The 13,315-nt window shown below is 48.6% G+C and overlaps 1 protein-coding gene across 1 annotated transcript; it reads right to left on the reverse strand.

Annotated features, from left to right (window-relative positions):
- Nucleotides 1–429: 429 nt before the first annotated feature.
- Nucleotides 430–11,563, reverse strand: LOC128101017 (eppin-like). The gene is made up of 4 exons (XM_052723725.1): nt 11,473–11,563; nt 10,438–10,569; nt 6,248–6,415; nt 430–581 (listed from the first exon to the last, which is right to left on the reverse strand). The coding sequence occupies exons 1-4, from the start codon at nt 11,561–11,563 to the stop codon at nt 430–432; spliced, it is 543 nt and encodes a 180-aa protein (XP_052579685.1).
- Between the last annotated feature and the right edge of the window lie 1,752 nt (nt 11,564–13,315).

Below are 13,315 nucleotides of genomic sequence, written 5' to 3' on the forward strand. Positions count from 1 at the left end.
CTGTGAGGAGGCGGCCATGTGGTTGGGTTTACAACCAATGATAAGGCAGAACAGGAACTCTATATAAAGACTTTAACACAGGGGTAGCTCTGGTTCGGAGAGGTAGGACCACCGCAGGAGGAAGGGTAAGGTTTTAGCTCTTAGCTCTGACCTCTTGGCTTTCTTCTTTGCATCGGTTCTGTGTTTCTTATTTAATAAGAAGGTTGGTTACATCTACACCCACATCTATCTTAAGAAGGAAAAATGAGGTTCAGAAAGGAAAAAGAACCTCAGCCACATCATTTACTCAAATAGACAAACTGTTACAAGAGAGGTCTCCCGGGCCAGCACATACAAGATCTGCATCATGTAGAAGATGCCATGGGATCTTAGTGAACAGTAGCCTTCACAGAGGGTGGTGCAACGTGGAAGCAGGAGGCTGGGGGCAGCTCAGGGGGTCAAAGTGGTACCTTCTCCGAGGTCTAAGCATTTCTTTCCACAGCTGAATAGGCAGCATCTCTTCTGGTCTGGACAGTGTCGGTGCCTCGTACACTCGTTTCTTTCCTCAACTTCACACTTTATTCTGACTCTTGGGCATGATTCTATAGGAGGAGAAGGGGTGGTCCCTTGAGGTGTTGAAGGAGATACATTCTTCCCAGTTCCAGGCACCACTGCAGAGCTGAGGAAGCGTGTTTGCCCCTCAACTGTCATGGGAGGAAGTAACCTCAGGGACTCAGGGTTTCCCCAGCACTGGCCTCATCTCCACCTGTGATGACTCAGCTCCCAATCCCTGGGACCTTCCCTAGCCCTCTCTCCACCCCCTTCAGGATCCCCCAGAGAGGGACTCGCTCCTTTGGGACTGTTCTGATCCTTTGGCTTTGTCCTTGGTTGGCCCCTGTAGCTCTCACTGTTTGCCAAGATTGTTGTCCTGAAGGCTACTGGAACAGAGTTTGAAAAGCCTTGGTCAAGATGCCTGGGCTAAAAGAACAGTGACTGATACTAATGGAGGACTTACGGAGCACTTGGCCTTCCCCCTGCTCCTCACTGTACAGTTCCGAGTAAGTCCTATCAGTGTTCCACACAGTGAACAGAGGCATCCAGAGTGTGGGGAGGCTCTGTGGACTTGTATAGGCTCACACAGGTCACCAAGGAGTAGACCCAGAATTTGTACCTGTCACGGGGCCTCCTAAGCACTCACTTGCCCCACTACCTTCAAGTGCTCAACGTGTTTCACCTGGCAAGGATGAAATCCCCATGCATCACCATTCAAAGGGACCCTGGAGGCTGTTCTTTAACACACAGGTAAGGTCCTGTGTGGATACAGGAAAGCTTTGGGGAGCTGCAGTGGGCAGGTGAGGAGGCTGATGGGGTGGTGCTAGGGAGAGGCTCATCCTTCAGTGGAAATCCCTCGGGCTGTTTAATCCCCAGTGTCCATTTAATGTACACTAGTCCCAGTACCTCCAGGAAGAATTCCTTATTATGGTGGAGAGTCAACTACCACAGACCCAGCACCCTGTGTTCACCCAGGGCATCTTTCCAAGATGGTGGGAAACAGTGATCCCAAACATCTCACTCCCACCCAGGGACACACTCTCATCTGCAGTGTGTCTTGCTGTTTAACCCCAGTTTCTAAGAACAGGTGCTAAGAACTACACCCCTGTACTTACTCATTAAGAACCCCTCTGCCAGCTCAGGTTGTTCCCAGATGCCCCACAGGAAGATGAAAGCGACCAGGAATGTCAGAAGTCCCCAGAGTCTCATTTTAGGGAGCAGTAGCCTGGCTGGAGGTGTTAAAGCAGGAGGAGCTGGTCAGTGGCTCCGGCCCTTGCTCTGTGGCTCTGTGTCTCTGTGCCCCAACAGTCCAGGAAGCAACTCTGGACACGAGCCAGTCATGTTCCCTCCCGGAGGCCATCAGTGGCCTGGCTGTACCCACAGTGCATGCTGTAGAGGAAAGATCTCTGACTCTCTGGCCTGGGCCACTGCAAGCTGAGGTTCTGTGGCTCTCTGGTTTACTAGGGAGAGGGGTGCACTTGCTTGGAGTCTTTTAGAATCTCTTTTTAAAGTTATGTGAATTCTAGAACCTCCCTAGGGGAGGGAGATTGGAGATTGGGAGTTTCCTAGACTGCTTTTCTGTTGCTGAGATTAACACAGACTAAAAGCAGCTTAGGGAGGAAAGGGTTTATTTTTGCTCACAGGTTACAGTCCATTATGGAAGGAAGCCAAGGTAGGACGCTGGGGGATGGAAACTGAAGCAGAGACCATGGAGGACACTGCTTACCGGTTGTTTCCTCAGTTACTTTCCTTATACAACTGAGGGTCACCCATTCAGTGGTGGCACTGTGCACAGTGCTCTAGGTCTCCCACCATCCGAAATCCAGAAAATTCCCCGTAGGCGTGTCCGTAAGCTAATCTGAAGGAGACAAGTCTTCCACTGAGGTTACCCGTTCCCAGCTGTGTCTAGTTGACAACCAAGATCATCACCACAGACAGTACCCTAGTCCGTTGTCTTTAGGATTTCACTTTTCTCCTACATGCCAAATTCTCATCTTATTTTTCTGTTTCTCTCCTTCGACCTTTCCCCTCTTTCCTCCCTTTGTCTCTTCTTTCCTTCCTTCCATCCTTACCCCTCTCTCCCTCTCTCCTCTCTCCTCTCTCCTTTTGAAACAGGATCCCATCTATCCCAGGCTGGTCTCAAACTTGCTATGGAGTGGGAGACTTCTGCTCCTTCTGCATCCACCTCCCAGTGCTGGGATTACAGACCTGCATCGCCTCACCGGGCTCACCTGGGGCTGGAGTGGGCATGGGGGCTTCAGGCATGCTGGGTAAACACTAGACCAATCAGCTGCATCCTGCCTTGGCTGTGCCTTGTCCTCATCTCTGGACTATTATCTGTGTTTACCCTGTGCCTCCTTTTTCTCCTTTTCAGCGACTCCGCCGAGTCTCTGTCCCCTACCCTCCTCCAGCTCCCTTTGCTTTTTCTCTCTTGTCTTGTCCACTCATCTCCTTTTGTCACCAGTCAAGAGCAAAGACCTTCAGGTGGGCACGAACCTAAGGTTCCTTGTGAGCATCTGGACAGGTGGTGACATCTCAAAGACAGGAAAGCAGTGGCCCGAGAGCCTCTGTCACAAGAGCAGGTTACAGAGGCCGCGGGAAGCAAGGGCTCAGAGTCAGCTGCAGGAGGGGCCAAGTGGCTCTCCCATGGTTCTGGAACATTCCCTCAACTCAAATCTTGGAGCATTAGTGAGGGAGTGGATGCAGTGCGGACCCACGCGAGCAATGCAAGAGGAGACGGAGGCAGGGACGGCTGGCTGCAGCCGGAAACACTTGACTCACCTAAGACGTCATCTGAAACTGCAAGAGACATTTCCATGGCTTGTGTTTCGAAAAACTGTGGTAGAATTCCTCTAGGTGAAAGCGGCCATTTTTAGGTCAACAATATGGAACCCATCTTCTTCTTTTCTTAGTATATGTATATGATTGTGGGTCATGTTTACTGGTTCCAAAATGTTTTTATCACTCCAACTGTAAACTCCGTTTCGTGAGCAATCACTCTCAAGCCTCCAGTCCGCTCCAGCCCTCGAGACTGCTTCCCATCTTACAGATTTTCCTGCTGTCTTTTCTTTGCCTGTGGTGGGTTTTCAGCCCAGGGCCTCACACAAACAAATGCTCTACCTCTGAGCTACAGTCCTAGCCTTCTTTTTTCTTTTTTAGAAAGAATTACACAGGGTTTCAGTAACTTGCCCAGGCAGGTCTTGAACCTGTAATACGCCTTTGCTCCCCAAGTACCTGTGAATACAGGCCTGAACCATCATGTCCGACTCCTGTTCTAGATACTGCTTGTCAATGGAATGTATACAGTTCAGTGTGTGTGTGTGTGTGTGTGTGTGTGTGTGTGTGTGTGTGTGTCTGTGTGCGCGCGCTGAGGTTTCCATGACCCATGTGTGGAGGTCAGAGGACAATCTCTGATGTGGGATTTCCTCTTCTACCTTGTTTGATGCAGGGTCTCTTTGTCACCCTGCCCAGCCCCCTGCCACTCTTCGTATCCTCCAGGCTAGCTAGCCCACACGCTTCTGGAATTCTTCTGTCTTTTCTGTTCATCCCAATAGAAGCGCTGTAATTGCCAGGTGGTGGTGGCGCACACCTTTAATCCCAGCACTCGGGAGGCAGAGCCAAGCAGATCTCTGTGAGTTCGAGGCCAGCCTGGGCTACCAAGTGAGTTCCAGGAAAAGCACAAAGCTACACAGAGAAACCCTGTCTCAAAAAACCAAAAAAAAAAAAAAAAGAAGTGCTATAATTACAGGTATGTGCTACCCTGCCTGGCCTTATATGGGTTCTGGGGATTTGAATTCAGGTCCTCACGCCTGTGTGGCAAGCTCTTTACTCCCTTAGCTGTGTCCCCAGTCACCCATGTACGCTCATCCATGACAGAACTCTGTATTGGTTTTCAGTGCTTGTGGTGGAATTGCCTCCTGTCACGTTCCAAAGTTTCCCTTTACTTTCTGCCCCACTTTTTTTTTTTTTTTTTTTGGCCCTTGGAGCCTACTCAGTTTGAGTGTGGAACATTCCGGGATGTGCATGAAAGGTTTAATATCTCGGGCATCCAAGGGGCCATGGGAAACACTGGACCAGTATCTCCGCTTCCCTGTCACTGGAGATAGATGAAGAAAATTTGGAGGCATGTTTTGTTGGTTCATATGACTCTCTAAAATATAATTAGTGGGAGTATGTTACAATTTCCCAGCAGAAACTAACTAAAAAAAAGTCACTGCAATTAAAACAAATTAGATTGAAAAAACAAAAACAAAAGTGTGCTCTGAAACTCATTCTTGCTGTTGCAGGTTGTTGGGTGGAAATCAAGTATGTCGAGGTACAGCAGCAACAGTCCCTGCTACAGCCTGCATCTCCTCTCCCGGTGAATCACTTGCCACAGTCCCCATCTTGTATTAGGAGAATTTCCCAAAGGAAGCCACTTAACCCCTTCCCTTGTCCCAGAGTCAGTTTCTGTGACATACAAACCAAGGCATTATCCACAAGCCTTAGACAGAGGAGAGAGAAAAAAAAGTCCCTGAACTTCCCAGTTGTCAAGGATGTGGCGTCCACATGCCCTTGAGTGATGCCACAGAAGCCTCACCACCGCCTCACTCTCCCCACACTGAAGATGTGTGAATTACCCAGTCTCAGAGGCACAGGGTGAAGCCAAATCCTTTACTGAAAAAAGTTGAGAGCATGTGGAAAGGAACAGCGAGCCCTTGGCAGTGGGACTGAGCAGACAAGGCATTGTTAGTGACGGGGTCCTAAGAGGAAGGTTGTGACCAGGAACTGGACGTGGTTCGAGGGAAGGCATCCTGGGATTCAGTGTTGGGAAGACCTAAGGCCTTGGGGTGCTCAGAGCAGTGACCAGAAGCCATTCTGGAGGATCCAGCGGGTACTCAGAGCTTGGAGCAGAAGCCAAATCCTCATGGTTTTCCCAGCATGTCCTCTGTTCAGGTGGAAGATCCTGTTGAGAACACAGATACAAGCTAAAGCTGAGAATATTGGGTTCAGTTTACCTCTGGAGCCTGAGTTATGTCTCCACATCTTTTCATGAGAGGAGATTAAAAGCAGATTTTGTTGATGGGAGTTGGTTGGGTGTGAGCAAGCATCTAGGGATGAAAATACAATGAAATTTGTTATTTTGTATGCCCACTCAAAAGAATATTAAAACAAAAGTCAGTTTTGTTTGTTTGTTTGTTTGTTTTTTAGTTTTTCAAGACAGGGTTTCTCTGTGTAGCTTTGCACCTTTCCTGGATCTCACTCTGTAGACCAGGCTGGCCTCGAACTCACAGAGATCTGCCTGCCTCTGCCTCCCGAGTGCTGGGATTAAAGGCGTGCGCCACCACCACAGCCCAGCTCAGTTTGTTCTTTCAAGGAAAGATGGACAGAGTCGGATTGCCAGCAGAAGAAAGTGAAGACGAAGTCGATGGCCTGGGACGGTTTTCCCTGGTCAGCGTGCCCAGGTGGGGCTGGACACGCTGGTCACTTTGCAGTTGATCTTTGGGACCCTTCTCCATTCCCCTTCACCCCTCCTAAATCCCTTCTTGTTTGCTAACTCCCCCATGCCTTTCCATCTTCAGTTTCCAGAGGGCCACAGTCTCGGCCCCCCACCCCAGCCCCACCACCGCTCCTGATCAGATCAGTTACGTCAGGTCTGAGAAGGACAGGCCAGCCCACACCCACACCTCCCAGGACAGCTCTGGTGAGGATTTTAGATGGGGCCCCCAAGACTCACTTCTCTTTTTGCAGACATTCTGGCATATTCTTTGGGACTGGAAGTTGTTGTTGTTTCCCTGACAACCACCATAGATGAAGAGTTGGCACGTGCTGTTCTCCTTATTATACCACCAACGGGGGAAATAAGCCAAACAGTAGCCAGGGTCTTTTGGCAGGCTACAAATATCTGCAGAGAGAGCCCAGGGTTGAGAACTCAGAGAGTGCAATCCGGAACAAAACAGTGTCGTCCCTTTCTCCGAAAGCCACTGCGCATGAATTTGGAACAGAATTCTTTTCCCTCTCACACTCTAGGGGTTCAACATCACGAACATATTGCACGTACTTGCTGGGAGATGCTGTGGTGAGTATCTGCATCCCTGGAGGTAGGATCTTTTCCGGTGGTTATGGTTCGAACATGAAATGTCCCCCACAGGCTTGCATTTTGAGCGCTTGTCACCAACTAGGGATGATGTTTTGGGAGGCTGTGGGACCTGTTAGGAGGTGGAGTCTAGCTGGAGGAAGTAGGTTGCTAGGGGAGGGCTTTTTAGGGTTATAGCTTAGCCCTACTTCCTTGTCTGAAGCCACCACACACTTTTGACACCATGAATTCCGCCATGCTGTTTTCATAGTGATGTACCGAGGCCCTTCAAAGCCACAAGCCAAAAGAAAGCGTTTGGATATTGGTTTTTTCTGTTGGGCATTTTGTCACAGCGAGGCAAAAGAATTACTACACAGGTGCCACCCTCCCCTGTCTTGTTTTTGGCTGTACTAAGAATGGACTGGGGACTTCATGCATGCTAGGCAAGCACTCTGTTATTGAACTGGACCTTCAGTCTACAGATACAATCAACTGAGGTGGTTGCATATTGGAACCCCAAGGGCCTCTGATCCAATATGGCTGGGGCTCTTTGAAAAAGGAGTAAGTTTGGACAGAGACGCACACACCAGGCGGGAGGCTGTGTGCACTTGAAAGTGGAGATCAAAATGCTGTATCTACAGACCGAGGGATGCCACAGATTGCCAGCAAACCACCATATATTAGTAGAGACTAATCAAGTTCTCATTCATGAACCAGGGAGATGGCTCAACAAATAAAAGCACTTACTGTGTAAGCCTGAGGAACTGGGTTCAGTCTCAGAACCCATGAAAAGGTGGTAGGAGACAGGAGACTCCACAAAATTTTCTTCTGACCTCCCTGGAACCCCACTGTCACCTAACCTCTTCCTTTGAGCCTGCAGAACTGTCAGAAAATACATTACTATCACTGAAGCCAGCAGTCTGTGGCACTTTCTTCCAATGGTGCTAACAGACTCACACAGGCTCCAGCTGACCCACAAGCTCCTTGACCATAAGGCCCCACAGCAGCTGCTTTCCACCTCCTCACAGTTCACCTCTCTGCTGGGCTCTTCAAGTCCCAGTCTCCACTGAGGCAGCCTCTGATTCCTCCTTCTCCTTCATCCCTGGCTCCTCCAATCCATCTGCCATGGAGACCACCAGGGAGGAAGAGCTAACGGATTTGAAAACAATCTGATCATGTCATTCCACAGGTAAGACCTCAGCTTCATTACAAGGTCCTTCCGTGACTCACAATGTCCTTCACCTCCTGGCTCCTATGCCTGGCTCTGGCCTCTTCTGCCATGTAATCCTTTTAAGCCCCGTGCTATGGCGATTTTCAGTTCAGCACACCATGCTACATGACACCACCATACCATTGCACAGCCACACGCATTGTTGCTTGTTAGCAGAATGCTTACTCTTTGTTCAAAACCTTTCTCAAAAATCAGTTCCCTGTGATGTCTCTCTTAACTGCACTCTGTATCCCACATCATGGCCATTGCCTGAATCAAAGCCTGCATTTCCCTACCTTATTTCTGAAGCTTGTGTGTTCATTCATCATTAAAAAAAAAAAAAGCCTCCAGTCTTGTTCCTGGGATGGTGGATTTCCAGTGTGCAGGGATTGTGTCTGACTTCATTTTGGGGTTCAGATGTCTAGCAGGTGGCCTGGCATAGTACAGAGCTTTATGGAGTGTTAAAGGAGAAGGAGGACGTACCCTGACATGAACTGAATAACTCATTCCCTGAGCACTTACCATTTGCTGAATGCTTTCAGAGACTAAGAAGACACTTGATCACCCTTGTTCAGTTCTCAGACCAGTTAAACTAATGGGCCTCAGGTGGCTCTGCCCTGTGCCTGGCCTTGCTCTGAGCACTCTAAGGGAGTGAACAGAGCTGTTCATGTCCTTTCGTCATGTGAAGAAGGGGAAGCACAGAGAAAGAATGTTAATTTGTTCAAGATTTTTAAAAAGACGTAGCGGGTACCTGCTCCATCTACGACCTTGAGGTACCAGCCCCTAGCGCATGGCCTCGGGGCTAGCTTAAGACCCAAGAGGCACATACTCCTCACTCTCTTCTCTCCTTCATGGGCTTGCATGGTGTAGATTGACTCAGGCAGCAGAAGCAGCATGGGACTAGCCATCACCCTTCCAGGATTCTGCGATGATTTCGCCTATCCTGTTTAGTGAGTTGTTCTCCCCAGTTTATGTCATAATAAACTCCCTAATACCCTTAACCAGACTCCCTTGGACTTCTCGTTATAAGATGCTAAAAACCGGACCTGAGATCCGAATTTAAGAAGTCTGGAGTCAGACCCCTGACATGTCACCTTGTCTGCCAGCTCTGTTGTCCTGTCACATCCCACTTTCCTCAATACTTTTCAAGTGCCACTCACTCCTTCCTTCACTGAGCTATGTCCAGGTGAATCCATCACTTCCCTTATCCTGGAAATCCTCTCATACATTCAGTCCCCCTAGATACCCCCTCGTGCTCTGGAGGGTCACACATGTGGGTCATTTCATCGCCTGCTTCTAAAGGTCTTCAAGTCCACGGTTCTTAGGATTAAGATGAGAGTCGCCGGGCGGTGGTGGCGCACACCTTTAATCCCAGCACTTGGGAGGCAGAGGCAGGCGGATCTCTGTGAGTTCGAGGCCAGCCTGGGCTACCAAGTGAGTTCCAGGAAAGGCGCAAAGCTACACAGAGAAACCCTGTCTCGAAAAACCAAAAAAAAAAAAAAAAAGATGAGAGTCTTTCTTCGGGCCCATCAGACTATATGATCCGAGCACACTGAGGGCCTTTTCCAATGACTGGCATCATCCTCACTCTCTGCCTCCCTGGGATCCCCCACTGAGGTCTTAGCAAGCCATTCCCTCCCTGGTGAGCCTTTCCAGCCTCCCTTCCACTCTGACCCTTTATTCTGAACTCAGCTCTGAGGGTGGTTACCTCGAGACTTCACGGTGCCCTGACCACAGTGAACAGGTTAGGTGCTAGTACAGGCACTGTGGTCTGGATATGGTTCATGTGTGTTCCCCTCAAGGCTCATGTTTTGGAGTCTTGGTCCACAAGGTTGTGGTACCTTCAAGAGATGAGATCTGTTGGGAGACTCCTAGATCAACTGGAACATGTCCTCCAAAATGGATGGTAGGACCCTAAGCCCCCTTGGGTTCTGGTGATCATGTGACCCCTCCCACCCATCATCTCCAATGGGGTCCATGCTGGTGCCTACCCATGATGTGAGGTCCCAGCCTCAAAAACTGACCTAAATAAGTCCTTTTCCTTCATAATTAACCTTCTCATATATTTTATTAGCGCAAAATGAACTTAAAAAGTGGATATCAGGAACACTTAGTAACTCTTTCTAAATAAATGAAGAATCTCGGATAGCCTTTTGGGAGTTCAGAGAGGCAGGGATGGAGTTGAGATTGCAGCTCTGATCTGGAATGTTAGGGCAGGTTTCCTAATACAAAGTCAGATTCATCTGGGCAGAGAGGCAATTGCTCAGCAGTGAAAAGCTAGGAAAGATAAATCACCTTACTTGTCACGGACAATGTGAACATATGTTAGGATGACGACGGCTACTTGGGGACTCAGAAAATCATGGTGGTGAAAAACAGTCAAGAAATAGTCTGATTCAATCCCACCCATGCACTCGTCATTTATTTGGGGGAAACTGAGGCTCATATATTGCCCACTAGGATAAGGACATTACTACCACACACCTTTTCAGGAGCTGTAATAACTCTAAAGCACAGGATCCCAAATCCAGCAATCTCACCTAAACAGCACCCCTCAGTGAACCAGGCCAATGGCAGCCCAGGTGGGCAGGGGAGGAGACATGGGTCGAAGGCGTGTGGTATTCCGAAGCTTTCATATTACCTTGTTGGGGGTCTAAACATTTCTTCCCACAGTTGAAGAGGCAGCACTTCTCTTTTCCCTGGCAATCTCTGTCTCTGGTACACAGATTCATTTCTTTGTGTTCACAGTGTTCTCTGAATCGGGGGCATCTCCCTAAGGAAGAAGCAGTCTTTGAGTCTTGGGGACCTTCAGTTTAGGGAGTCAAGGGAAGCGTGTGTTCAAGTTTGTTCACCCTGAAGGAATCCTTTTCCTCACTCCTGTTTCCCACACTACCCTGTCCTCTAAGCTCTTCAGCCACCCCCCACTCTCTACCTTCTTATCTCCATCCTTGGTCTACCCCCAGCCGCTGAACAACAGTTTTCAGTCACTGGAGACACTTAGGCTGGATAATCACCTGTTGGCCATAGGAACTGTCTTGTGCTTTGTGGGACCCTTAGCAGCAACCTTAGCTTCTAGGCACTAGACATCCTCAGCACCTCCTTCATATCGTAACAATCTGAACTGTCTCAAGACACTGGAAAGGCCTCTTTGGGATCGAAAGCCTAGAGCACTGGTTTAGGCTGCTCTATAGTCAGTCTTGCGGTAGCCTTGTTTGTGACTTCCTCTGGAGGGCGACATTGTACAGTGATTCCTCTCCCAGCCACAGCTGGGTTTCGGAATCAAGTTTCAGAGAGGCTACATGAAATTTAAATATTTTGCTCAAGATCACCAGGCTACCAGTGTTCAACCCACCAACTCTGACCCCAGAGCTCCCGACAAAGGGGTCTGCCTCTCTTGAGGGGTGAGGGGTCTTCCTATAAATGCTGGATCCATGATTCTTCTCCACCTCCCCAAGGAAGATAGTTCTTCAAAGAGACTTCAAGGAGTGTTTCCCCAGACCCTTGTCCTTGTAGTAACACAAAGGACATCAGACCTTCTAAGTGTCTCCCTCCTCGCCCAAACCACATCCAGGGAGAAGACACAGAAAGGCAACCTAACCCTGAGGAATTGTTCCTTGTCTCTTCCTCCCAGCAAACTTCCCTTTCTCCCAGACAAAAGCAGAAAACCAGTACTTACTGGGAAACAGAAAGTCAGTTAGACTAGGTCCCCGGACATTTGCAAACAGGCCAAATAACACGAGGATGCTCACAAATCCAGAAAACTTCATTCTGGTGAGGGGCTAGACTGGCTGGTGGTTCTAGAACAAGGAAATGTCTGGCTGCCTTAGCCCAGCTGATTCTCTCAACCTTGGCCGTAGAGCTGGAGAAAAGCCAGTCACCTACTATCTTGCTGGGCACACCAAGTTCCTGAGATCATAAGCGGAGCTAATGACATTCACAGCCCACATCTATGGAGAAAGCTCACATCTTACTATGCCCTTGCTGCTTGGACTACATAGGGCTAGCCTTCTGGTCAACCAGAGTACTGAGCAAAGAGTACTCTATACTGTCCCATGCCACATTAAGAGTAAATGCCACCCTCTTGGGTCTTCGTGTGGGTGACTCAAAGTTAATGTGGAATGCCCTCTATCCCATTCATTTACCCCTTTCTAAAGCATCCGTACCAATAAGCACACCCTTCTGTTTGTCTCTGACAGTGTTTATTGTCTTGGTATCTCTTCATGTCAGCGTCTAACAACAGTCTCTGTGTTCCCTTCTCCCTCTCCTCCAGTTTCTTCCCACCATTTTCTCCTTTATCGTCTCTTTGGGCCTTTTTTTTTTTTTTTAACTAAGGCCAAAGAGTAAAGATGTTGCCACAGAGAGCAGGGCATTGGGGGGAATCAGGCTGATATCAGAGGCTTTTGATAGCGTTTGCCACAGTGTTGTTGAATGTTACAGACCACAGGGGGCCTCCGCTGTGTGACACAAACTCTGTCGCCTGAGGAGACACTGAAATGAAGTCACAGATCTGAGTGACAACAGCTGAATCAAGGTCAACAACACTGCAGAGCTTCTGGGTTCAAAGTGTGCTGTCAGAAAAAGAAGGCTGCAGACCTGAGCAGCCGCCTCAGACAGCATGAATCCGTAGCACCAAGTGTTCAACCCGAGTTAACAGGGACAGAGACACGCTGCATAGGGCAAAGTTAACAAAAAGAGCTGCTGCTTTCTTTGGCTGGTTGTTAACATATTGTGTCGGTCATTGTCCTGAACTTGTTTCACATGACAGACAGCAGCCAGACAGACCTGTTGTGTGGATGACTCCCTATACCATTCCTAGTGCACCTAACTGAGTTGCTAACTTGCACATCTGTTCTCCCAAATAGGTTCTGAGATTCATGAAACAGGTCAACGTCCAGCAACTGGTCCTTAAAACATGAGGAGGTTCAGAAGGCAGGGCCACTGGTAGGTATGTAAGCTGACACATGGGTGGGTGGGGTCCAGTAGAGTGATAGATGGGAGGAGGTTGGATGAGTAGAAAGAAAGGGGAGGGAAACGTTCAGGTATTTGGAGGCCTGAGAGCATGGATTATGGATGGCTGGTGGGATGAGAAGCTGAGTGAAGTAGATTGAACAGAATATAAGGTTGGTCAGCTTTTTGTTGCTGTGACAAAATATTTAACATACTCAACTTAAGAGAAGGGAAATTTGGGTTTGTGAAATGGCTCAGTGTATAAAAGTCCTCACTGCTAGGCCTGATGACCTGAAATTGATCCCCAGGACCCACATGGTAAAAAGAAAGAACTGACTCTTGAATATTGTCCTCTGGACTCCCACATGTATCTGTGGGATGTGTGCACACACATGCACAAACACACACTCTAAATAAGATATTTATTTTTAAAAAAGAACATTTTATGTTGACTGTTTCAGTTTATAGTTGTTTGGATTCATTCATTTGGACCTGTCTGGAGACAGACTATCATGGTGGGGAATGTGGTAGACCTACACTGCCCACTTCCTTTTCATGGCAGCTGTGAAGCA

The sequence above is a fragment of the Peromyscus californicus genome, unplaced genomic scaffold, assembly GCF_007827085.1.
Source record: "Peromyscus californicus insignis strain IS unplaced genomic scaffold, ASM782708v3 Scaffold_7__1_contigs__length_154581171, whole genome shotgun sequence".
NCBI lineage: Eukaryota > Metazoa > Chordata > Mammalia > Rodentia > Cricetidae > Peromyscus > Peromyscus californicus.

Coding starts and splice junctions, on each gene's coding strand:
- LOC128101017 (XM_052723725.1), bottom strand. CDS start 11,563: ATGAAGTTTTCTGGATTTGTGAGCATCCTCGTGTTATTTGGCCTGTTT. Junction 6,416..10,437: donor ATGTTTAGACCCCCAACAAG/GTAATATGAAAG, acceptor CTCTCTCTGCAG/ATATTTGTAGCCTGCCAAAA. Junction 582..6,247: donor GAATGTCTGCAAAAAGAGAA/GTGAGTCTTGGG, acceptor CTCCTCCTATAG/AATCATGCCCAAGAGTCAGA.